This window comes from Ctenopharyngodon idella, chromosome 11, assembly GCF_019924925.1.
Source record: "Ctenopharyngodon idella isolate HZGC_01 chromosome 11, HZGC01, whole genome shotgun sequence".
NCBI classification, from domain to species: Eukaryota; Metazoa; Chordata; class Actinopteri; order Cypriniformes; family Xenocyprididae; genus Ctenopharyngodon; species Ctenopharyngodon idella.
In genome coordinates this window covers 28,666,049-28,693,659 of record NC_067230.1, presented here as the reverse complement: position 1 = coordinate 28,693,659, position 27,611 = coordinate 28,666,049, and the positions used below count along the sequence as shown (strand labels likewise).

At 37.7% G+C, this 27,611-nt stretch overlaps 1 protein-coding gene across 13 annotated transcripts in view; it reads right to left on the bottom strand.

Moving 5' to 3' along the window:
* The window catches only part of camta1b (calmodulin binding transcription activator 1b), a 306,867-nt gene that overhangs the window by 91,625 nt on the left and 187,631 nt on the right, over positions 1 to 27,611 (bottom strand). For all 13 annotated transcript variants that reach the window (XM_051912532.1, XM_051912526.1, XM_051912527.1 and 10 more), the window contains one exon: positions 14,678 to 14,813. In XM_051912532.1, the coding sequence (XP_051768492.1) occupies positions 14,678 to 14,813 (136 nt within the window). The remainder of the gene's footprint in view (positions 1 to 14,677; positions 14,814 to 27,611) is intronic.

Here is a 27,611-nt window from a genome sequence, read left to right as displayed (position 1 = left end):
AAAGACTATGAAAACTATCAATCTTTCCTACTATATTGTGTGTGTGTGTGTGTGTGTGTATATATATATATATAGTGTGATTTATAATTTTACACATATTAAAATTATTATTTTATTTTCATATTACTAAAACGATTATTATATTAAAATTAATCATATAGTATTATTAATAGTAGTATTATAATATTAGTTAAAAAATTATAATTTGTAATTAAAATATTATTGACATTCTAAATAATATTTTTACTATATATAATTATAGTAAAACATTATTTAAAACGTCAATAATATTTTAAGATAATTTAATAATTATTTTAATTTTTTTTTACTTTTTTTTATATATAGGTTACTTGTCCATACAGTATATAGATTATTTGTATAAACGTAAATTTCTATGACTCGACATTTTAAATAATAATAATAATATTTTTTACTCTTTTTTTTTTTATATATATAGGTTACTTGTCCATATATAGGTTATTTGTATAAACCTACAGTTCTATGACTTGACATTTTAAATAATGATAATAATAATAATAATAATTTTTTTACTTTTTTTATATATAGGTTACTTGTCTATACAGTATATAGATTATTTGTATAAACTTAAATTTTTATGATGGTGCATCCCTATTTAAAATCCATCTTAGACTAGAACAGGTACAATGATTTTATGTTTACTGCCTATAGATGCATCTATACCAGATTCTGGGTCCCTAAATGAGCATCCTGGGCTATAAACTGAGGCGACATAAAAACAGCCCACTGTCAGGATGACTGGACACTGACGAATAAAAGAACAACAGGTGATGACTCACCGGCCGCCAGTGAATCACTTGACCATGCTCATCTCAGGACAATTTTCTCTTCCATATCATGTCAGAAGCTCAGCAGGGAAAACCTGTTCGCGGATAATAACGCGTCTGCTCTAACTGAACCATAACGGTTACCATAACGACAGAGATTGACAAGAGGTCGTCGAGTGGGCTGCACTCAGTTGACCTGTTGACCCCTAAATCAGAGGACTAGCGGAGCAGCACAACCCAGTGACTCATAGAGCAGGATGGGTCAACAGATTAAAATTCAACATTCCTCCTTCTCGTACCCGGACCCTTTGAATGCTGCAGGTTCATCATTAGTCCTGCAGTCAATCACTGAAAAATATATTTAAGCAGCAAAAACAATCTGTGACAAGCAGACACGGGAGCGCAGGGGACAAGGGAGGCTTGTATGCAAATGTGAATGCGTGTTTCCCGTCATGGCTTTTTGCGTGTCAACTTCTGTTGTCTGTGGATTTGAAGGATGCAAATGAATGTGTTTATGCAGGAGGCAAAGGGTGGAGAGGATGGATTTGTTACTGTATGGATGTACGTGGCTCTGGTCTGTGTGTTTGAATGGCTTCCCAAGATACTATATGGAGGGAATTCATTAAAAAAGGATATTGTCAGTGTTGTTTTAGCACCCAATTAACTAAAGAAATTATACACACTGGCTCTGTAACATGTCAAAAATGCTCCTCAGTGCAGGTCTGGATCCATGCCCAGTTCTAACGCTCTTCACCATCATTTGATTGTTTAGTGAATCCGCCCCCATGTGTTTTCAATGTGTGAAGTCCACAAGTCTTCATAACAGAAGAGAATAAAAAACAAATAGTGGCATGTAAACAAAACCGGAGCAGAGAAACAGAGAGAGAGAAAATTCCGAAATAAAAGGCGGCTATAAAAGCCCTTTTCCACTGCACTCCACAGCCAATGTGCAGAAATTAATTGAGTGAAAGAGATCTGCTGTTTAAAGGTGAAACAGGTTACGGGAGGAAGTGAAACAATTGTTTTCTGTTTGCCTGAAGCTGTGTATCTTCCACTCGAGTTCTCTCACTCCATTTCTCTCTCTTTCTTCCTGACTGCCCTCACATCGTGTTTAAACACATAAAACGGATAGTTTCGGTCCTGGATGCTGATTGGACAATACATCAGTTTTAAAAAACAGTTTGTAAAACAAGAGTTCAGAATTCTGATTGGATGAGAAGTGTTTAAAGAGGCTGTAAAAGAACATTGTACCACACAAACAAATAACTCTTTTGATCAGGTTTGTCTATGAATCATTTAAAAATCCTCTCACACCCACAAGTTATCGGTTTGAAACAGTCTACAGTCTATCTAATCAACTCACTGAATCATTTAACCAGCATTTGACTCTCTTTCAGATCTTTTTTTTTCATTACATCAGTGATGTCTTTTTTATAAAACAAGTAAGTTTTGTGGACTTAAGGACACTTAAAATTATTTTATAATTAACTTAATATATACAATTATATATTAATGTGCTTATATAAAACTGACTGGCAACCGTAAACAGCATAATTAACTATATTACTTGGTGACAACTGTTTATTCTGAATATTAAAATGAACAAATAATTGCCTTGTACCATATTGCTGTCATTGCCATATTTTTTAAGGAACTCAAATAAAAGCATCAGCGCGACGTCAAAACATCTGCTTCTACAATATTTATTTGCTTAATAATATAACATTTCAATGCAAATTTGTGTTGTTATTATTTATTTAATATTAACAGTTTTATAAAAGCAAGTGCTATATTATGAGTATAATCAGACATCACCCTTTATACTGATTATATTTGTGCATTATAGTATTTATTTGTTTTGTTATTATTATTATTTATTGAATTGTTTTGTTGTTGTATTATTTCTTGTATTGTACTGACAGAACGGTAGTTTCTTTCAGGGTTTTCCCCTGTGTTTGGCATTAAACAGTGTGTTCGTGGTCATCCAGTTTGAAATGTTGACTACAGTGTTTTCAGATTTTCCATCTCTCTTTTGCAGCTTTGGTTCCAGGGATACAACTCTGGCAGTTGGAGCGAATTCATTTTTTTGAGTAATCAACTTAAAAATTTGTGTTTAAGCTACAAATTATTAAGTTCCTCTAACTCAATGTAGCTTGCTGGTTGAACGTAAATTACTCAAAGTTGTCATAACTCAAAAAATGTATGCAAACTGTTGCATTATTATTTATTTTTTTATTTTTTTATTTTTTTGAGCCAACATATTATTTTTAGAGTGTGTATAGGCAGCCAAGTATCACTTCTATCCTTTGCAGAGAATTAAAGGGTTAGTTCACCCAAAAATGAAAATTCTGTCATTAATTACTCACCCTCATGTTGTTTCACACCCGTAAGATCTTCGTTCATCTTCATCATTCATTCGGAGCACGTATCGAACTGCCAAAGTCACGTGAACTGTTGAAATTTCGAAACACTTATGACGTAATGAAGCCTCGTTTACTGAAATCACGTGACTTTGGCGCTCTGAACTACTGATTCGAAACAAATGATTTGTAAAGCTTCGAAGCTTCATGAAGCAGCGTTTTGAAATTGGCCATCGCTAGATATTGTTGAATAAAGTCATTATTTTGTTTTTTTGGCACACAAAAAGAATTCTCGTCGCTTTATAATATTAAGGTTGAACAACTGTAGTCACATGAACTGTTTTAAATATGTCTTCAGTAGCTTTCTGGGCATTAAAAAAGGAAATGATCTTGCTGGCAATGCAGGCCTCACTGAGCCATCGGATTTTTATCAAAAATATCTGAATTTGTGTTCCCAAGATGAACGAAGGTCTTACGGGTGTGGAACGACATGAGGGTGAGTAACTAATAACAGAATTTTCATTTTTGGGTGAACTAACCCTTTAAATCCTATAATACATTGCGACAAGCTAATTCAAGATGGTGGAGGAAAAAGACAAATATTGATTATTAATATACATTATTTTAATTTTTATCAGTAAAACTGATTATCTTACCCAACATTTTATGTACTGTGCATCTGTATGCTTATTAAAGCCTCTCACTTTTAGCTTAGCAACATGCTACTGCCAAACTATTTCAATCAGTTTTGAGTTGAGTCTTCTTTGAGTGCTATTTGCATGATAGTTGCTGTCTGTAGAGTGTTTTAAATCTGTCACATGTGAGTTAAGATGAAGACAGCAGCCTTTTTAGGCAGCAGACAGCGAGGCAGCTCACTAGGTTTTGGATCAGAGCTTAAATTCACAACATAGCACAACCCTGAATGCCTTATTGCCTAATACCTCTCCCCCTCTCTGTTTTCTTGTTCTGTCCTCCGGAGACTTCATTTCGCACACTTGCGTGAGCTGCACGTTTCTCCTCTGTGATTTACGCATTGAAAGACCACTTTGGATTGAGAACGTAATTCTGTTTTTGTGTTTCACGTCAGATGTCTGGCTGAATGAGTCAGTGTGGCGTGTGTTTATGAGCGTTTAGTGTGTTTACTCGGACGGGTCTTCTGAGCTCCACGGATCAACCGTACATGTTCGGGAGGGTATTAGCGGCCGCATGCAAGCGTAACCTGCCTGTCATGCCACAAAAACACAAAGTGAAAAGGCTGAAAAGCGACTCAATTTGCCGCTCTGTAGGAAAGGCTTGTTAGATGCTCTGAATCAGAGATGCATGTTTGTCTAGAAGAAAAAGTCTACAGGAAACATATGGAAAAAAAAAAAAATAAAAATGACACATGCTGTGAAATAGTAGTTTTTAACTAGATTTTTAATAATTTTTTTTTAAAGAACATTGTGGTGCTTACCATGCTAAAGTTGGATGATATGTGGTTGCCACAGCATTGCTATGCTGCTGCTAAAGTGTTGTGTAATCTGATTCACAATCAAATGACTCTTATAAGCTGGTTCTTTTAGAGAATCATTCATAAAATTAACTCACTGAATCATTCAAAGCAGTTATTGAACCAACATCTGACTCACTTACTGAGCTGTAATTTATTATTACAGTGATTTCAGTGATATCCATTTCATAAAAAAGCATATTTTATGGAAATATGAAATAACATGAAAAATATAAATAATTACAGTTGTTTAAAATAATTATAATTACAATTTTATATATATATATATATATATATATATATATATATAAAATAAATATTTTTATATATATTTGTATATTTTATTTTTTATTATTCTATTTTATTTTTATATATAGACTAAAATGAAACAGACAAAATAAAACTCATACCCTTTTACTTTAACCCTCATAAAGTATAAACGATGCTGATGGTATAGAGAAGAAATGTCTGTATCAGTTGCTCTTTTAGAGGATACGGTGATAATGTATATAGGTTTTCTCCATTTTATACATTGAGTCATACACACAACACAACATTCACAACACACAGTACACAAACTCAATAAAACACAGACATGGCACACACCACAACATCAATACTGGAAGGCCACACACACACACACACACACTTTGAAGGATAAAAGAGCTTGTGGCCGCGAGCCAAGAATGATCTCAATGGCTCCTTCAGCCTTTGCAGGAAAGAGAAGCATATCGATTGGGTCTCAAGGCACCGCCTGTGTCAGTGTGTATGAGTACACATATATTTACATATAGGTGAGTATGTGTCTGTGTGTAGATTTTGCATGCATGTAAACCCAACCTCTATCTGGCCCTAAAATGGATTATTCAGCAAGATTATATGTGGTCTGAAAAACAAAGAAAATGGACTCCATTCAAAGGAGAGCGGAAGAGCAAAACATGACGGGGAGATCACAACAGTCCATCACAGAAGACTGACCCTGATTGATTGAATAAAACATTATTTCCCCACCCTCGATTATCCCGGGTGAGTCCGGTGTGATTGCATCTTTTTGCTCGGGAAACCACGCTGGCTGTCGTCCGTCTTATCGGACTTACAGCTGGAGACAACTTTATATGTCTCCGACCTCCTCCGCTGGCCGGACCAGAGCCCTGCGTCACGGCTGGGGATTGATGCTATGCTTATTGAACATAACGGTGAACCAAATTGCCTCTCTTGCTTTTAAACTGTGAATAATGCAGGAGCCACATAGTCCTTCGAGCACAGATAAATAATCTATGGAAGCTTCCTGTTAGGCTGAAGCTAGGAGAAACTCAGATGCCCAAACACACCTTCAATAGTCTTCAGATAAATTGTTTTACATTCAAAATCAAAGTTTTACGTTTCACATGGCAAACAATAAAAAAAAATCTTACAAACATTAGAGAGCTATAATGCCCCTTTTACAAGATGTAATATAAGTCTCTGGTGTTCCCAGAATGTGTCTGTGGAGTTTCAGCTCAAAATACCCCACAGACCATTTATTATAGCTTGTCAAATTTGACCCTATTTGGGTGTGAGCAAAAACACGCTGTTTTTGTGTGTGTCCCTTTAAATGCAAATTAGCTGCTGCTCCCATCCCACTTTCCAGAAGCGGGCGGAGCTTTAATAGCTTGAGCTTCGGTTGCTCAACAACAACAAAGCTGGAGAATCTCACGCAGCCAAAATGAGGATTGTCAGTAACGGTGTTCAGCCTTACATTGTCAAACCGGAGTCGGACACTGATGGAGAGACTCAGGAAAAAGTTACAACTTTTAGAATGCATCTGCACATTTCTGAATGGTGAGTGGATAAATTTATGTAGTTGCTGTGGAGTTGATTCAACTCATCGACTAGCATGTGCCGTCATGTTAATCTTTTGTGTAAATCCAGCGTTGAATTGACCCTCGTTTGTGAAGCAGTCCGGCGTAAAATGACGGCATGGCAACAACACTCTACTACAACAACTCTTCCTCCTCTCTAAAGCAGCCCAACATGGCCTCACCCCCTTTGCTGTGTGTTCTCGGGGGCGGGGTTTATGTAAATTTTAGGGTTTGTGATGTCACCAACCCAGGAAGAAGCTTGTTGTAGTCCCTACCAGCCATTTTTTGTAGTCCTTAAAAAGAGATTTCTCTAAAAGAAAATATCTCTCTTTGCAACAACATAGTAGCACATTAGCCTGAGCTGATAATTTGGGGGAAATGGTTCCTCTTTTTAAGAAACTTTGGCTCCCTGAGCTGGATGAGATTAGCTTTGACAAATGTACAATATGCTGTTTCATGTCCACAAAAAGCATATGAAAGTCAGGGAGACAGAGTTAGTGAGAGATGGAACTCGATGACAAACACAAGTTGACAGCTTCCAGCACCATTTGCAGCTATCTTTTCTTTTCCCGCTCCAGGAATTCCCAGAAGTTCTAGCAATAATCCATATACTTTTATTTTTCTGCTCTGTACCTCACAAGCTCTCTCAGCGTTCTCCTCAGAGGCTCCCCCACGATCGTCTTACTCATTCACAAAGTTTCTTTATGGATTTCTGCCTCTATTTCGTCTCCAGCCTCCACACTAGGGACTCGGGGTTCGATACACCTACCTGCTGTGAGTTCCAGATTCATTTGAGCGGATCGCGAGGAAGAGGAGGAGGGGTGTGGAGAGAATCATTGAGAGGAGAGATCAGCACTATCACAAACACACCTGCTGAGTCACTCAAACTTCTGCTGGATTCTGGCTAGTCTAGACCAGGCCTTTAAAGTCATGTCGGAATGACCGGAATTACATCACGAGTGCAGGTAGACACTCTTGCAGTTTTTGACTCAATTAAACAATCATGGCAAAGTTGTAACAGTAAATATCGACCGAACAGTTGCGCTTCTATGCATTTTGTGTACTGTAGATGAAAAATAGCGATAAAACTTGCTGGAAAATGCTACTCATTTAGCTGGTTTATGAGGCGCCAGGCTAAACTACATTTCCCACCATTCTTTATGGCTGCACAACAATGATAAAATACAGATAAAGCACCAATTACACACCTAATGTACATCATTTACTGTTTTTGTTGTTGCATTAGTACTAAAAAGCTTCCTGTCTTTGTCAGAAAGTAGAAAAGAGTGAAAAAAATTAAGCTGCTCAGTGAGTCCAACCAAAATCATTGAAGCCACATCACATCATAATTATGACTTCTGAACTTGTAAGTAGGAACTTCCCAGGGGGAATTGAGTCTGGGAGGTTTTAGTGCATGAATGCATTTAACAAATTTTCGCTTTAAGAAATGCTGGAAAAACCCTGTGCATGTGGATGAAATCTGTGTGGATCACAAGCTTGCTAGTGACTACAGCTTGTTGATTTGTTTAGCTGCATTATACTGCATTTTAAAATATTACATTTGTGTAGGGCTGTCATTAACGATTATTTTGGTAATTGGTCGATTATTTTGACAATTAATAAAGTAATCAGATATTTTTTGTGGTAATAAAAACAGAGCTAAGCAAACAATAGCCTTTAAAATGACTTAAAATACATATATAATAACAATGAGGCAATAATAATAGGTTCAAATAAAGTATTAAAAGCAAAATGGTCTAATAATGCAGTTCATGGATTCTCATCAGTGGAATGTGCCACTTCCAGTATTTTTCCGGTTACTCAACACAGGTAAATTGCAAAAAATTGAGTAATTGAATTTAATCGAGGAATCGTGACAGCCCTACATTTGTGTTTATGAACCATAATGCTAACAAAAGGAAATACACTCTGAGACAACAAAAACCCCAATGGTTTCCAGACTAATCTCTCTTTCACAGATTTTCCAAGCAAAATACGTGGTAATCATACTAGATGGGTTCTCTCTCTCCCCCTGCTGGCTCGGAGGTCAAAAAGACACAAGGCAGGCCAGTTTTACTCACTGTTTCATGGTCAGTCTCCCTCCCTTAATTAAGCAGCATTGGCCTGTATGTTTCTCCACTTTTCTCTAGGCATTAGCAGCCATTCTAATAGCCTTGATTTATTCCTGTTGGTTTAATCTGTAAGTCTCCAGGCGAATGGAACAGCTCACACGACGGATGCACATCTGTTACATCTTCGGTCTTATGCTATTGGGGTTGGGGGTGTATGTGTGTGTCTACACACAACAGATGTGTGTGTACATTCAATCATAATGCACACAACAGAGACTTTATTTGCCAGACGACTTGGGCTGGTGGAATTGATTTCCACGACAGTACACACGCTACGGCACACGTGTCGCACGGAGTCTGTCAAAGCAAGACGAACTAAACTAAACTAAATAATAGGCTTAAATATCACAACTGATGAAAAACAAAAGCAAATGGCACAAAGCAAATCGGATTAAATAGAGCTATGGGTAGAACAGTTTGCCTCACTGCAGGAAGATTTCCACGAGACCGTGATACTGAAATATTCTTTCCCTCTGCAAATAACCAAGACGCTCTGTTCCTCACGGGTGAATCTCACAAAAAAACAAAAACAAGTCTAGGGCATATTTCAGCACAAAATAAAAATGAAGTAATAAATAAGTTAAGATTTTTTAAAATTCATTTTCTCAGTGTGAAAACTTTTCCTCCTCATTATAATTTAAATACATGTATATTTAAAATAACTAATTTTAACACTGCATTATGGTAAAATTACCAAAGAAAAGGCTTAAAAATAGGCTACAATTTCATTCAATTATCCTTTAAATTTGTGATAAAATATGACCCAGACCTGTTCTTGATAGGTTTGGTGAGATTTGGTGACACACACACACACACACTCATCACATACCCACTGGCTTCAGTCGCAGCTCCATCATCTTAGGTAGTTTCACTATTAAAAGAAACTAACTGCTGCAATTATCCTCTCTGTCGCTGTGACTACTGCTCCCATGGCTACTGCCACCATCGCTAGGTAACCAGGAACTCTGGTGGATGCTGGTAAATGGCTTAGTTCTTTATCAGAGCAAACAGAGCGAGTGGAGGGATCGAGAGAGTGTTTTAATGCGTGTTTGGTGTCTAGAGGGCAGGAATGGCTTATGATGGAGAGCTCAGGGGCAGGTTTGGGCTTGATTTCTGCGCCTTTATAAGTGCTCTGGTGACCTGTTTCCCAACACTGCTGTTCAAGTACCTACTGCATGTTGTGAGTTTGCAGTCTGAATTAAGTGTGGTGTCATTAGTGCTGTGAATATTAACACATTAACACATGCGATTAATTTTTTCAGTTTAACGTATTAAAAATATTTAACGCAATTAACGCAGCATCCATTTTTTTCCATCATCCTTTTGCTAACGTTACATTATATGATCATGTTATCATTCATTCAAGTGCTATTAAACCATTCAAGCGCTATAAGCCACAAAACTGCTGCGCTGTCTGTGAATCTCCTGTCTGTGTGACAGACATGCGACTCACACACACAGAAAACCGCTTCAGACAGCGCACCGGCCAACAAAAACACACAAAATTATGCCAAAATGCCAGTTTTGTCGGGTATCCTCATAAACAGTGTCTTAAATTAGTTAAATAAAGTCTTAAATGAACGTAAAAAGAGTTGTGAGAAAATAGGATGCAGATCCGCGTCATGTGCGGCAGGTCTTAAAGTGACAGCAGCCTAATAAAACTGCTACAGTCTGACATTAATGTTAATCAAAGAACAAAAGACAAAGAAAATCGCTCACTGCTATTTACTGAATAACTTTTGTAGCTTTAATAAAAATGAATCTATGTTTAATTTATAAATTATGCAGTAAAGTGTTTAAAAACTTTATTCAATTTCTGGATATTCCTACCTGTTAGTTCAAATATTTAAAATATACCGTTTTTATTTTGTGTCTACATTAATTTGGAGATTAAATGTGAAATTATTACAATATAAAAATATATTAAAATCTTTAATGTTAGGTGCAATTAATTACAGAAAAATGTGCGATTAATTAGTTAATTTTTTTAAATCGATTGACAGCGCTAAATATAATATAATAAAATATAGGATAATATTATACAATGTCCTGTATTCATGTCCCAGAAATGAGTTTTTGCAGGGTGGGATATCTTTAATAGAGGTTAGTCTGAAAGGGACTGTTGTAAAAACATGCTGTTTAAATCTAAGGGTCAGAGAAAGGGTATAAAAAGGACATACAAAGCTAAATTATGATTATTTAGTCAAAAAAAAAAAAACCTTGACTAACGCAAGGAGGAAAACATGCCACAAAATGAATAATATTTTCCATTTAAAAACTGCAGAGATGCCCTGCAGAGCCTTTTCATTTCAACTCTATCTCTCACGCTCAAGCCTTTGGGCATTTGTGTCATTGTTACAACCCAAAATCCCCTCAGTGAATGAGTGTCTCATAGAGATGAAATAAAACACATTTGAATCTGATTTAAGTCCTAATGTACGCTAATGTATCCTACTTCGCTTGATTGGATCCAGAAATAAGAAATGTGCTTATTGGTTGAACACGCACACAAATGGCCTGAAATATGTGTATCCCAATATAGTGTAAAATGCAAATTTTCAAAAGGATAAATCTCTGGAAATAGTTCTGTTGTAGGATTTTAAATCCTAATACATATAATTATGCGGCCAGCAAACTGGAAAACAAACCAAAAGACTCGCCATGTTGCCCTTTCAGCCCAGTGCAGGTGAAACGGTCATCAGTCAGAATGTCGTTGTTCATTCAGACCTGCCGTCCCTCAAGACAGAAACATCTTGTATGATTATTGATTCAACATCAGCTGTCCACCCATTTTCTACCCTGTTTTCAACATGTCAAACAAATTTGGAGGAATGATCCGCATTGAAAAATGGCCCGAGGGATGTTCTATAGCAGAGTCTGCGATCGGCACCACACATTATGCTTTTCACAGACGGACAAATACACATTTCATGCCTGTCATATTTCCTTAGCTTGTGTTGAATTGTGTTAAACGTCTAAAGAATTACATTTGCCTGGAAATTATGTTTTAAAGAGATAGAATAGAATATTCTCTGCTATTCTTTACTCATCTCCTTAAATCTTTGGAACGACATGAGGGTATTTTCATGCTGCTCAATAACAAAAGCATATAGTGACCAGGGGCATTCAAGCTCCAAAACAGACAAAAAAGATACTATAAAAGAAGTCCATAGAATTTGTTTTGAATGATTCATTATAAGAACCAGTCCATAAGAGTCATTTGTTTGTACAAACATTCAAACAAGGGACTGAGCTGGTTCTGTTAATGAATCAGTGACTCATTTTGAATGATTCATTAAAAGAACCAGCTCATTTTTAAAGGGATTGTTTACTTAAAATGATCATTCTGTCATGCTTATTCATCCTCATGTTGTTCCAAACAATTCAGGAGCTCTCTTCAATGCAACATAGTCATTCATATGGAAGCTTGTTTCTGCCACTAAATAAAAAAATAAAAAAGGTGATGGCAACTTTTTATCTGACAATTGCAATTCTCACGAGTTTATACCTCACAATCCTGACTTTATAAGACACAATTGTAAGTTTATATCATGCAATTCTGATTTTTTCTCGTAATTGTAAGTTTATAACTCGCAATTCTGACTTTATAACTCGTAATTCTGACTTTAGATCACGCAATTCTGACTTCATAACATGCAATTCTGACTTCATAACATGCAATACTGACTTTATAACTCGTAATTCTGACTTTATAACTCACAATTCTGACTTTATATCACGCAATTCTGACTTTATATCTCACAATTCTGACTTTAACTCATAATTCTGACTTTATAACTCGTAATTCTGACTTTATAACTCATAATTCTGACTTTATAACTCACAATTCTGACTTTATATCACGCAATTCTGACTTTAACTCATAACTCTGACTTTATAACTCACAATTCTGACTTTATATCATGCAATTCTGATTTTTTCTCGTAATTGTAAGTTTATAACTCGCAATTCTGACTTTATAACTCGTAATTCTGACTTTAGATCACGCAATTTTGACTTCATAACATGCAATTCTGACTTCATAACATGCAATACTGACTTTATAACTCGTAATTCTGACTTTATAACTCACAATTCTGACTTTATATCACGCAATTCTGACTTTAACCCATAATTCTGACTTTATAACTCACAATTCTGACTTTTTAATCACACAATTCTGACTTTAACTAATAATTCTGACTTTAAAACTCACAATTCTGACTTTATATCACACAATTCTGACTTTATATCTCACAATTCTGACTTTATATCTCACAATTCTGACTTTAACTAATAATTCTGACTTTATAACTCACAATTCTGACTTTATATCACACAATTCTGACATTATATCACGCAATTCTGACTTTAACTCATAATTCTGACTTTATAACTCACAATTCTGACTTTAACCCATAATTCTGACTTTATAACTCACAATTCTGACTTTATATCTCACAATTCTGACTTTAACTAATAATTCTGACTTTATAACTCACAATTCTGACTTTATATCACACAATTCTGACTTTATATCTCACAATTCTGACTTTAACTCGTAATTCTGACTTTATAACTCGTAATTCTGACTTTATAACTCACAATTCTGACTTTATATCACGCAATTCTGACTTTAACTCGTAATTCTGACTATAACTCACAATTTTGACTTTATAACTTGCAATTCTGACTTTATATCACACAATTCTGACTTTATATCTCGCAATTCTGACTGTAACTCGTAATTCTGACTTTATAACTCATAATTCTGACTTTATAACTCACAATTCTGACTTTATATCACGCGATTCTGACTTTATATTGTAAAAAAAAAAGATAAAAAGTCACAATTACCTTTTTTATTTCATGGCAGAAACAAGCTTTCATACATTCAAGCTCCAAAACAGACACGCACACATACACACACACACACACACACACACACACACACACACACACACACAAAAGCACAGTGGAATTAGTCCATACAAATTGTGCACCATATTCAGAGTCTTCTGAAATCATTTGTGAGAGGACAGGCCAACATTTAATCTCATTTGCACATATTCAAGCTTGTCTTGTGAAGACAAACGTCATTGGTTCTTGCATGTCATAATTATGGGATAACTTTAGAAGATTTGGAATATAGCACAGGAGTCATATGGACTAGTTTTATGATGCTTTTTTGTCATTTTTTTTTGTTTGATAGCTGCAGTTCCCATTAACTCTAGCTGCATAGAAAAAAACAGATCAGACATTTGGCTCAACATTTCATTTTGTGTTTCATAGTCAGTGGTGTGGAATGACAAATGTAAATAAACAAAGACAGAACTGTAATGTTTGGATCCATTCCTTTAAATGCTACACATGCCTTCTAAATGTCTATCAGCAATGTTTATGCATTAAATGTTGCCTCCGTCTGTAACCGGCCTCATAAAGCTCAGTCAGATCAGGGCGTGCGGCTCAGGTGAACGACTCATGTAGGCAGAGCATCAGAGGAGACCGCCGCGGCTGCACTCATCCGTAGGTTCGTTCTATCACGGCGCTAAATCGGCAATGTGCTGACATTTCTCTTCATTAGAGGCAGTGAGCGGGAACGCGGGGACCGGAGACATGCTTCATTACGGTTCTTCATTTAAAGGGGCCACGCCTGAGCTGACACATTAGAGTCATCCGCACAGGGACGCGCCGCGCCACGGCCAGAGGTGCGAGGGGAGGGCTGTTTTCAGGAGGGGTTCAGATCTTAGAAAGGTCATGTAAAATGGACAAACACACACACACACACATCCTCGCTCAAGCAAGCTCATACTTAAGCCATAAAATTAGCCAGACAAAAAATACCAGACACCAGTTTGCTCTTCAATGTTTGGGAAACCTGTTTGAAACAATCATATTTCCAATCCATTTGGTGACACAAATGCCAGATGCACACAAAACTTCCAAATTGAACATATAAAAAGGTTAGTCACATAGTTTGACAGTCTGCGCTGAGGTTTCCCACTGTGGAGAGATCGTATCACATTACTAATAGCGAACAGCCTCTCACCTCGACTCCCTGCACTTTGAGCTTCATGTGATCCTCCCGCGTGGTTTTCCCATCTTTCCTCTTCTTCCAGCAGTAGCCATCTTTTCTGTACTTCACCTTCTTCCTGTTGTAGAGGATCATAGACCCATTCTGCGGCCTGAGACAGAGAGAAAGAGAGAGATTAGATGACACTGCCACAGTATAAGAAGAGGGATTTGTTTTAGTATGCACATGAAAGGCTCTAAGGGAAAACACATACTTTAATGCAGACGGAATTTAGAAACCGTTTTGTAAACCAAAAACAAATAAAGTGAAGTATACACAAAAGAATAACTAAATGAAATTATGTTTTTGAAAGACTGAGAAAGAAAGACACTAAAACATGTTAAAATTAAATAAAAAAGGTGCTTGAAATTATACACATAAATATGTATAATAAAATAATACAATATACAGTATATATCAACTTAGTAGGAAATATTATACAATCTGAAATATAAGCACAGCATTCAGAGTAAACCAACCTCCTTTAATTTATACACTCAAGGAAGGATTTCCCCAAAAATAATTCATAATTCCACCTATAATAATAAAACACTTTAACACACCAATGACTTGAGCCTCTATCGCTCAGAGCTGATGTGTGGAAGGTACAGCTCATTATTATCATAACCGTATCGGAGATGGAGTAAAACACGTTAGCTTGACGGAGTGCTTTCCAGACCGCAGCGGTGCAGGATTAATATCACATTGAGGCCCTTTATGTGGCCCGTCCATTCCCATTTATACTGGAGGTTTATTGCCAGCTCTGCATTTGTAGAGAATTCCTCTCTGCCCACTTCTTGGTTTGACACAGAAACAATCGGTCTTGGGACTGTATTTAATGGGAATTGGTTCGATGACTGTTTATAGGTTGTGTCTTGTGCATTGGCTGGTTCTGCTCATATTTCACCGGTGACGACCAATGCCATGGGAACGTTTCTTGGGTGCTGTTTGCCAAAACAAAAGAAGAAGGCTGAAGTGCCCTGCCAGAACATGAAACCAACTCAGAAACCATTTATGGGAGAGATGCTTTTGATCTTTGGTTTGTAGTTAGTTTGGGGATTTTTCTTTCTTCATAAAACAGTAACACAGGGACAGGAAATCACAATGAGTCACAATGAAAACTGCATTTTCGGTACAAGCACTAAGGGTAAACGGATATGGAGCATATGTGCTATATAGCTTATAAGAGTATCATGTGAATCCCATAAATAAATAATATTTTTCTTATTATCACCCTGTAGTCAATAATTTTATCCCTTAAATCTCATCTTTGATAACCAAAATGATATATTTAAACAATTTTCCTGTGGAAAAAAATGTCTTCATGCCTTAAAATAGCTTGAATGTAACTCTACACCCTTGCTTCATTTAGTATACACGGATCTATGAATATGTTAATTAGCCCCGCCTCCACTCACTCGCACGAGCTCCACTCGGTCAACTTACTGAGGTAAACGTTGCGCAATGGTATCGCTCTTTACAACATCGGACACATAACGGTAATTAATATGACTAGCCTTTTGCTTGACTACGTTACAAACAGCTAATAATGTGTTACTAATGTTACATGACTCCCTTGCTTCAGAGCGGTTATAGTGCTTAAGTATCATCAAAAAAAAATATATACCAAAAATGCAAAAAGGTTCTAAAAATGGGCATCTTTTTTTCTTTCTCTTTTGATTTTGTTGTGAAATATGACCTGTAAATGTTTTCATGAGATTCCTCCATACAGTGAGTGAGTATAATTTCTCAGGAGTGGAAATTCAAAGAAATGTTTCCCCATTAAGACACAGGTGAGCATTTTGTATCGAACGCTTCTCAGAATGCTTAATATTTTAACAGGACTATTTATCGTGAGTGTGTTCAAGCCATTTGCATGGCTCCTTTTCCTCGGGACCTTTGGGTAAGCCATTTTCTTTTTTAATTGAAGGCAGTTTGTTCCAGAAAAAAATGAAGCACTTTAGCAGGGGAATGTGAGGTGGGCCTGGAGCAGATTTGCGAAAAGCAGCCGGAACAAGAGCTCTCTTCTGCGTCCTCTGTCTCTCTCCTTCTCTGTGTGTACTTAGGCGATCCAATTAATCTTATCAGAATTATACATATTTATACATGGAGAGCAGGGCAAAAGGAACGCTAACCGTTCCGTTATCACACTCGGATGACAGGACGCCTCTTCTGTTTCAGAGACGTAATGTACCAGACAGAAATGGAAAATATGGGCAGGGAAGAAATGTTCTTAAAGGGATGTGGTTAGGAATACCGTCTTATTCAAAGGACGGTATATGTTTGATTAAACATAGGCAGTCGATACAACCGTGTAGGACTTCAGCAGAGCTTTAGATATGTGTATAATGAATAATAAATGGGATTGTAATGCTTTAGAACGTATTCATAATACATCAGATCTGTAGTAGTCGCACTTGAGTGCAGACATGTTTTAGAAGGATATTATAATGCAATTGTGGAATAACTTTATGGGCCACCCTAATTCACAGCAGGTGTATTTTTTTAAAGACACCAATTATAATAAAATATCAAAGGGCGAAATTGCACAGCGGCACAAACAGACACCGCGTTCTGGCAATGTGTTAGATTTTCCTCATAGCAACCTGGGAGACTTTCAGGAAAGTTAGAAATTCTCTTCTCACCACAGGTTTCTAAATTATTCATTTTTACTCAGTTCATTTTACACATAAATAAGGTGTCTGTGCTCTGGTGGTGAGAAAGCTTTCGGATGAAGCTCGTATACACCCGAAAGACACTGTGGAACACTGTGGAAGTAATTATAACGGTAAAAGAGAAAAGCAAGACACACCACTTAGATATGATATGAATAAGCCAAATTCGGAAGGTTCCCACATTTGCACAAGTGATCTCCTGAGAAAACAAAGATAATATACAGATGAAAACGAGCAGCTTTCTGTGTCATGGTGTAGCAGTTACACAGTCAATGCATCAGAGTCATGGTCATGTCACAGTCTTACTCCTCCCTAACACTTCCATTCCCTCTTTATTATCCGTCAAAGAATGAAGCAAATACTGCTAACTAAATACTGAATACTGTGTAGTAGGGATGCAACAATACAGTTAGCCCAAGGTTTAATACATACCTCGATTTTTTATGACTTGGCCTCGGTTCTGATGGCTTGGCACATCAGAGTGTTTTTTGTTATTCTATGCTTATGCGAAAGGAACAGTAAGAGGTTAAGGAGAAAAAAATACTATTTTTTATTGCAGTACTCTTTTTTTATTTTACTTAAAAGCAAAAAAAAAACATTCCTAGTGTATTGTATAATATAATTTATATCACGTCACATTACAAAAGAACAAATGGCTCAGACCCGAAGACTTGAGAGGTAAACTAATCATTTTTGTTTCCTTGAGGTGAATGGATTTTAAAGTTAAACTCTATTTATGTGCTGATCAAATTGCTGTAAAACTTAAAATCGGTGTTATCCAGCATTATTAGCTAGGTTTGCTAGTAGACGATAGCATAATACTCACCCTCAAAGTTGTCGATGTAACTTGAAACGTTTAATGCCCTTCTCCATTTTACTGGACGGTGTGACAGCTGACAGCCTCACAATGCGATGGACATCATTTACAGTAATCCGGGGAAGTTTTTGGAAGCAGGAACACTAAAAAGTAATCTTCTCCTCAGTCATTTTGACATCTCTAGGTAAGGAACAATGGCTTACGGTGTGGTGAGAAATTGAGTTCCCCCAGGAATCGGGTTCAACTGGGATACTGGTTCAACTGACTTTTAATGGGATGTATTTTTAGTGGGGGGACGGGGGGACTAGATTTGTCATGACAACGGCACAGCACCGGATGTACCGCATGTGCCCTGAGGAAAAATGCAGTAGTGACCGTGCATAGAGACCATTCAGAGAGAAGTAAAACGCACAAAATTTAAATGCAAAACGAGAGAAAAAAAAAACGCAATTCACAAGCGCATATTGAACCCTGGATGTTGTACCGAATGGTTCAATATTATATTGAGAACTGTGGTACCCCTACTGTGCAGTACTGTATATACTGTAAACTTATTTTTTTTTAGAAACAGTAAGCGAAAAATACTTATTATGTACCAATAAACATTTAAAACATTAATATGATACCGTATTGACACATAACCAACAAGTAATTACATTTATTTGCCATTCAGCTCTCATCTTTTGATATATGAAATATGGGTAATTTGCATTTTTAATCCAATTTTATCTAAAAATGTCTTAAGTCTTGGCATGAGTCAAAACAAGTAAAAAAACAAAAACAAAACCCCACCACACTAGAAATGAAGGGCCATGTCAAGCGCATAGCACTGTGGTACACATTTTGAATATGAAATATGTTCTGTTGTATATTCCACATTATGGCAAACGTCCAAAATAAACATATACTACAGAAATAGTACAAGTACTTTAGTGCTAGTATGAATAGTACTATTTTTGTTTTATTTATTGGCCTTTTAACTAAATTTGGCCATGTATGGAATAGCATACTACCATATGAACATGGCCATAAATAAAATAAAGAAGAGTAACTGTTGCATTAGACACACATGCACAAAAGAGATTCAAATCAAGTCTTATCTGAACATCACAACACTTGACTCGAACACCATTGCATCTGATGCCTGTTAACAGACAGCAGCTCCTGGTGTGTGTACAGGCACGCTGGCATTTAGCCACCTAAAGGACTGGTATTCCATATGGCGCAGGAGCTGATCTGTTTATCCTTGCAGGAGTCCTGCCTCTCTCTGCCTGTTTTCATATCTCCTCACCTTGCCTGTTGATTTAATAAGCGATAACAGAGGTGGCAGGCAGTAACAAATCACCCCCCATGTATTTTTCCACCTGCCCACCCCTCAATGTCAGCAATCACACTCATCAATCAATCACCTCATTACCATGGTGACAGGACTGCGCCACACACAGAACGCGAAAACACATGTGGACGAGCACATGCGCTGTCGGTGTGCTGCTATCGGATGTGGTCTAATGTAATTGTGGGTCTGATTGAACAGAATTTGATTTCTGCTGTCTGAGGGGGTGTTGAGGTTTTTCTGGAGACAAGATTCCATCAGTTTTCAAACGTCTTATCGAGATGCGTTGCTAATCGCAGCCTCTGATGGCAGTGAAGCAGGGGTGTGCGGCATCTGAAACTGAACTGAGAATGCGTTTAAAAACCAGTTTAATTGCTGAATTTGAATTCAGTTTGAATTGAGCTAATGAACAGGATGCAATTCGAATGTGAATGTAAAGAAGTAGAATTAAAATGATCTGAAATTCAAAGAAATTCTAAATTGTATTTAGATTATATATCATGTTTAATAAATTAACTTTTGTGGACCAGAGTAAAAGATGATTTAATTTTTCCAGAATGCATTACCTGTGTTTAATTCAAGTTCAACTTCCTGTTTTGTTCAACTTCCAAATTCAACTCAAAATGCTGTTGCAAGATTACTTACTGGTATGAGAAAGGAGGACAGAATCCCTTCATTGGTTACCAGTCAGATATCGGATTGATTTCAGGGCTCTACTATTATTTTTTTTTTTAAGTTTTAACTGGTCTAGCTCCCTTATATCTATCAGATCTTGTTATTCTACACAAGCCAGTAAAGAATTTGAGACGTGCTGATAAAACTTCTGCTTCAGGTACCACAGTCCCAACTGAAGCAAAAAGGTGATCGTGCCTTTTTGATAGCCAGACCCAGGTTATGGAATAACCTACCGCTTACCATCCGTGGCACTATGTCATTTTGTAGTCTCAACGATGCCCTATCGCACACTATTGAACATGAGTTTGATCCTATTTTCATGCTTAGCATTACAAAACGCTGATCTCATCAACACTCACATGAACCTGGAGCTTTATTCGGTCCGGCTCCTCTGTCTTCGTCTGGCTAAAACAGACGGGGGTCAGGACAGTGATGGGTGGAGGGTTTCGTCTACGTCTGATTGCCTCCAAACAAGAAAACTGATGTCCCTACACGGCTTATCGGAACGGCGGACCCCGAGGACGGCTTGAAAGGGTATAAATAAAGGCCTGTCTGTCTTCAGCAGCCCACAAGTGGATTAGAAATTGGGTGTTTGTTTGTAAGTCTGGCGGGGCCAGTGGGATAAGGAGGGGGTCGAGTCTGTTGCCTTATCTCCAAAAAGCAGAGAGCACCAGGCTGCCTGGGATCAATAAGGCGACCACAGGCAACAAGCTCTAACCTTAAAATGCACAGCGCCCCCAGACTGAGCAACCCCAGTGTGCATTTGGTCAGGGTGAGTTTTCCAAAGGGCATGGAAAGGCCACAGCATTCATGGCTGAATAATTGCATACAGGAGTTGCGGCATAGGATGGGCTTCCCGATCGTCTCATTTTCAGGCTTTCCCTCTGGGGGTTGGAGGTTATCAATGGTGGTGGCATTTGGAGCTGTGGTGTGAACAGTAATGGAAAGACGGCTCTGAGTTTCGGCCCTCGGGGAAAATCGCATTGAGGCTTCTGCATTGTGTTAACTGGATGAGTGTGAAAAGGGTAAAGCCACGGAAGCTATTAAACCTAATTAAATCATTACTAGAAACATTACGCCGCTTATGTTAGAGATGTTTTTAAACTGTTTTCTTTGCCCTCGGGCTCCAACATACTCTATTTATGACCCCCCCACCCCCAGAAAAAAAAAAAAAAAAAAAAAAAAAACGAAAGCGACGTCCAACAGTGAGGTAAACAAGATTTGCATTTCCAGAAGGAAACAGCAGTGCTTGCATGGCAGCAAAAGAAGCATGTTAAAGTTAAGGCCGCTTTAGAGCTGCTTTGCTGTTGACACCAGGGTTGTGAAAAATTCAGAACTGGCTCACTTGCAATTCATGAGTGTAAATTTTAATTGGCAACAACACACAGGAAGTTGAATTGGAATTTGAATGACAGGAAGATGGATGGATGGATGGATGGAGGGATAGATAGAACGATAGATAGAACAATGGATGGATGGATGGATAGAACGATAGATAGAACAATAGATGGATGGAACGATAGATAGAACAATGGATAGAATGATAGATAGAACTTTAGATAGAACAATAGATGGATGGATGGATGAATGGATGGATGGATGGATGATGGATAGAATGATAGAACAATAGATGATGGATGGATGGATGGATAGAACGATAGATAGAACGATATATGGATGATAGAACGATAGAGAACAATAGATGGATGGATGGATGGATAGAACAATGAATAGAATGATAGAACTTTAGACAGACAGATAGATAGATAGATAGCTAGATAAATAGATAGATAGATAGATAGATAGATAGATGATGGAACGATGAATGGCTGGATGGATGATGGATAGAACGATAGATAGAACGACAGAACCATAGATATAACGATAGATAGAATGATAGATAGAACGATAGAATGATAGATAGAACGATAGATAGATAGATAGATAGATAGATAGATAGATAGATAGATAGATAGATGGAACGATAGATAGAACGATAGATAGAACGATGGATGGATGGATAGAACAATGGATGGATGGATGGATGGATGGAACGAATGATAGAACGAACGATAGAACGAACGATAGAATGATAAATAGATAGATAGATAGATAGATAGATAGATAGATAGATAGATAGATGGATGGAACGATGGATGGCTGGATGTATGGCTGGATGGATAGATAGAATGATAGCTAGAACGATGGATGGATGGATGGATGGATTTGCAAGTGAATATGCAAATATTACAAATGATACCACCATTATTGGTTAGATTTTGGATGCCAAATATTAAAACAATAAATGTTTCTGCATTGTGAATTTAATTTATTCAAAAAAAAAAATAAAAATAAAATATGAATATGGCAAAAACAAATTGCATTAAAATACATGGTTGGAACTGTAAGTCTTTTATGTGATGTAAACTAATGTTAACTTCAAACTTTAACCTTAAATTTCTTTAAGTATAAAAACAAAGGGGAAAAAAGAAGAAAAACCTGCCTGAAATCTTGGTTCCATTACTTCTATTAAGCTAAAATGTTTCTCACAAACATCTCACAGGGTTGACACTGGAATTGTTGCATGAAAAAATAAAGAGACACAAGACACCTAGAACATTGTTACAATCTCACCACACATTCCTGCACAGGACCACGAGATACGAGAAAGAGCGAGAAAGACACATGATCTGTTTCCCTGCATGGTCTCCTCCGTGTTATCTGCTGTGGAAGGAACAGTACGCGGTGGGCTGCTACACAGGGTTAATTAAGTTATTGAGGTGCAGGACTACTCATGAATACATCACCATGGAGGCTGTGGACTATCTGTGTTTGTCAGGGGCCGGGGCTGCTACCTGTCCGTGATTCCACACACACAGGACGCTTCACCCCCTCCTCAATCTCTCAGCGAGCTCCACACCCACAGGGAGTTGAATTAATTTTCACCCGACCGCAGGAAATTACAAAAAGGCAGTGTGGGAAGCACGGCATCTTTGAAAAGGAGCAGATCTCTACTCTGTTGTTATGTAGAGGCAGCTGTGTCCTGACGGTGTTGTGTCCTTGTGCTTGCTGCGCGATCGGAACGAAGAGGAACGTGCCTTCAAAAATCAATCAAAATCAACACATGCTTCAAAGCAGCTCGATCAAGTGCTTCCCTGCTGAACCACCTGCGTCAGGGTTGGAGATACAGTACACTGCCTGAAACAATAAGCAGTTTTCGATTATCGTTTCTATCACAGTTGGGCCAAATGCAACCAAATTATAGGAAATTACAATAACTGTAACATTATTACATTTATGTCTTAGTTACTGTTGCTAACTCTGTCAAACTTTCAGTTATTCTTTCACTGGTAACCAACAGAGAGAAGTGATCAGATTGAGTGAATTATCTTAGCAAATTATATAAAAATCTTTATTAACAGTGCATTTATATTTAGAATTTTCTAGTTGCTTTAAAGGGGACCTATAATGCCCTTTTCACAAGATGTAATATAAGTCTCTGGTGTCCCCAGAATGTGTCTGTGAAGTTTCAGCTCAAAATACCCCACAGATCATTTATTATAGCTTGTTAAATTTGCCCCTATTTAGGTGTGAGCAAAAACACGCTGTTTTTGTGTGTCCCTTTAAATGCAAATGAGCTGCTGCTCCCGGTCCCCTTTCCAGAAGGGGGCGGAGCTTTAACAGCTCACGCTTCAGTTGCTCAACAACAACAAAGCTGGAGAATCTCACGCAGCCAAAATGAGGATTGTCAGTAACGGTGTTCAGCCTTACATTGTTCAAACCGGAGTCGGACACTGATGGAGAGACTCAGGAAGAAGTTACAACTTTTAGAATGAAACTGAATGTTTCTGAATGGTTAGTGGATAAATTGACCCTTGTTTGTGAAGCAGTTCAGCGTAAAATGACGGCATGGCAACAACACTCTACTACAACAACTCTTTCTCTTCTCTAAAGCAGCCCAATGTCTATGCCAGTTGGTGCCAACACAATATCTAGCTATTTATCTGGCTCTGACCCTTTTTAAACCGGTACTAAATAAAGTACAGTACACTTGCTGCTGGTTAGCACCCCTGTCTCCCTTCGCCTTGTCTCTGTCCATTCTCATTCCAGTCTCATCTCAGTCTCACACCTCTGTAATTTCATATCCATCATTAAAAGGCTGTGGGAGAGCAAGGCTCCGCCGGTGGGCCCGGCTATAAAAAGCATTCCACAGACGAGTACCTTGCCTTCCATTTCCATCTCTGTTGTAAATTGCCAATTTCTGGAGGCTTGACAACATTGTTCTCCCGACAAAGAGTGAGGTGAAGACAGCAGCTTATTAACCTAGACTCAGATGCGCCCACTGTTCAGGTTAATAACCGCAAAGCGAAGCGTCCGTGGCCTGTTGGGAGGGGATGGGAGCGTGCCGAGAGACCGCTGCTGACGATCATGCGAGAGACAGGCGGTAGAGCAAGAGAGCTGATTGCAGTGAGATTAGATTCATCTTTTGAAATGATATGAGAGGCGTTGGATGTATTTTTTTTTAGGTTTCATCCCTCTCAGCTCTCTCTCTCTCTCTCTCTCTCTCTCTTTCTCTATCTCTCTTCACGGCTGTGTTTCTGTGTGTCTGTGTTGTGACATGCAGCTCGTAAAGTGGCCCCAAAATGTATTTGGACACTTAAAATCAACACAAAACAGCATTCACAGGCCATTTAACTTCCATAATGTGATGCATTTCGAGAGACCAGAGAAAAAAAATAAGGTGGGATTTCATTTTATGCGTCAGAAAGTGATTGAATTGTGAAAAATGGGCATTATATACAAGAATGGAGCCAGACCAAGGCCTATAATACCAGGAGAAATCTAAAGCAATGACATTCAGACATTTTTAAGTGTGACTTAAGTGTCCAAATACTTTTGGGGACTCTGTATGTATTTTCCATTCTTCTTCATAGTACTCTTTTAATATTCTTTCTGTCCATCCTCTTGACACTGATGGTTCTCCAGTGAGAGGAGCAGAAAGAAAAAGAAAAAAACAGAGAGAAAGAGAGAGAGAGGAGGGTGTGCACTGTGGCTTTAGTCAGTCTAGTGTCGCATATTGTTCCCATCAATAAATTGGAATGGATCGGCTCTCATTTATCCATGTGGAGACGTGGTGGGCAGGACTGTTCTGTCACTGCAGCCCATTGACCCATACTGTACATCCTACACTACACACACACACACACACACACACACACACACACACACACACACACCTCATATGATGCACACCAGCATCTGGGAACTGATGCTGACCCGACTCGAACGGTCAAGGAGAAATTCTCAAGAAAATAACACAGACAGAAAGAGACAAAACAAAAAAAGAAGAGGAAATGACAAAGACTGAAAAAGGAAAAATGATTAGAGACCAACAAATAATTATGATGTCACCAACTATCCGATTTTTTAGCATTTCCATAATCGTAATAATGATTGTAACAACAATAATCATTGTCATTATTATTGTATTTATGCAAAGCTTCTTCACGATTTAATCAATTGCTTTGTTTCAAGCTATTTTACATCTAACGGCTCAGCTTAAAAATTGTTGATTGAATGACTACAACAAAAAAAGTAATTTATGCAAACACTTGGTTAAATCTCTCAACTAGTAGGTCACAACACAAAACTGAGTCACAAACTTTGTCACTTGGTAGAAGCCAGTCAAACATGAACAGGTTGAGCGACGTGCACTCATTCTCAAAAACCATGAACAAAACTACACAGGATAAAAGAAAATGTGACCCAGACTACACTGAATACAGCTTCATTTGCAGTGAGGACTGCAGACCACAATATGTTTTGTGCAAATAATTATTTGCTGTAATAATGATTCCTATTTAATCATATATTAATAAATTCACATTTTTATGCAATAAAAATGTTGGTTCTGTGTTTGGTTGCTGCTTTACATCCAGTGTAAAATTTCAGTCCTGAAGCTTGAGAACCACTGATTTACGTTATTCTGCCTGTGAATACATTGCTTCCTGATATTAACCAATTAAAAAGTAGAGACATGTGAATATTAGGGGTATAACGGTACATGTATTCATCCCGAAACGTACGATAAGTACGTCACAGTTCACTTCATGCAGTTAGACGGCGGATACAGTCACAGTGATCCACACTCCAATCCAGAAGGGGGCGCACGCGGTAATACAACGTTGTTTGCTAACTGCCACAACAGGAAAAAGAGCAGAACAGTGCATACGCGAATGACTTGAGTGCTTGAAAACAAAGTCCATTAGGTAGTGCGCACACGTCGAATGCGTCTTTCTGTGCTCATGAACAAAGGAGAATACTTTAAAAAGGCATCAAACTCTGCGTGAAATGCGAAAAATTAAGTATAGGAGGGTTGGGCTTAAGCTTTGAATGTTTAAATATAGTTTAAGTGAAGCAAATTGTAACACTCCTAATGCTCAAGTTTTATTTTTCATTCTATTTATTTTGACTTTTATAATACAAGATGCTTTTTAGTTTTGTAGCTGACTGTGACCAAATACCTTTTGTTTTTTATCAGCCCTGCAAGTTTATTCTGTTTACTGCTGTGCTTAGTAATACATTATAGGAGGCTGTACTGTACCAACTAGGGCACTAAATGCCACTAGGTGGAACAAACTGTGATTTGCACTACTATCTGTTCAAAATAAAATAAAATAAACCTAGCATTGTGGATTTGTTCCTTTGTCCGGTAACACTTTAGTTGGGGTCCAATTCTCACTATGAACTAGTTTCTTATTAGCATGCATAATACTAGAATATTGGCTGTTTATTAGTACTTATAAAGCAGATATTAATGAAAATTCTGCATGACCATATTCCACATCCTATAATCCTACCCAATACCTAAAATTAACAACTGCTTTACTAACTCTTAATAAGCAGTAATTAGGGGTTTATCGAGGCAAAAGTCGTAGTTAATAGTTAGTTAATAGTGAGAACTGGACCCTAAACTAAAGTGTGTCCATTTTTCCTATTGTAGAAAACGTGACCCCAAAACCGAGGTACATACCGAACCGTGACTTCTGTGTACCGTCACACCCCTAGTAAATATAATTACAATATATCAGTTAAACGAATAATACTCTAGAAACAATAACAAGAGATCGTTGTCAGTGTGTCTGCATACTCAGAAATGACTGGGCAAAATCACTGTGCATTTGTGAAACGGGACCATCAGATGAACAGCTGACGGGATAAACAGGAGCTTTAGGGTGACATGTGTCTCTAAGACGGAGCACATCCAAACAAATCTCTTCTATCCCAAAACAAATCCCTCCGATACAACAATGATACATATTTCTCAACCAGCTGTCAAGTGAAACTCTGGACATTACTACTGCTTTTCCTCAGGCAAACTGATAGACATTCGCAATTTAGCACTGGAAA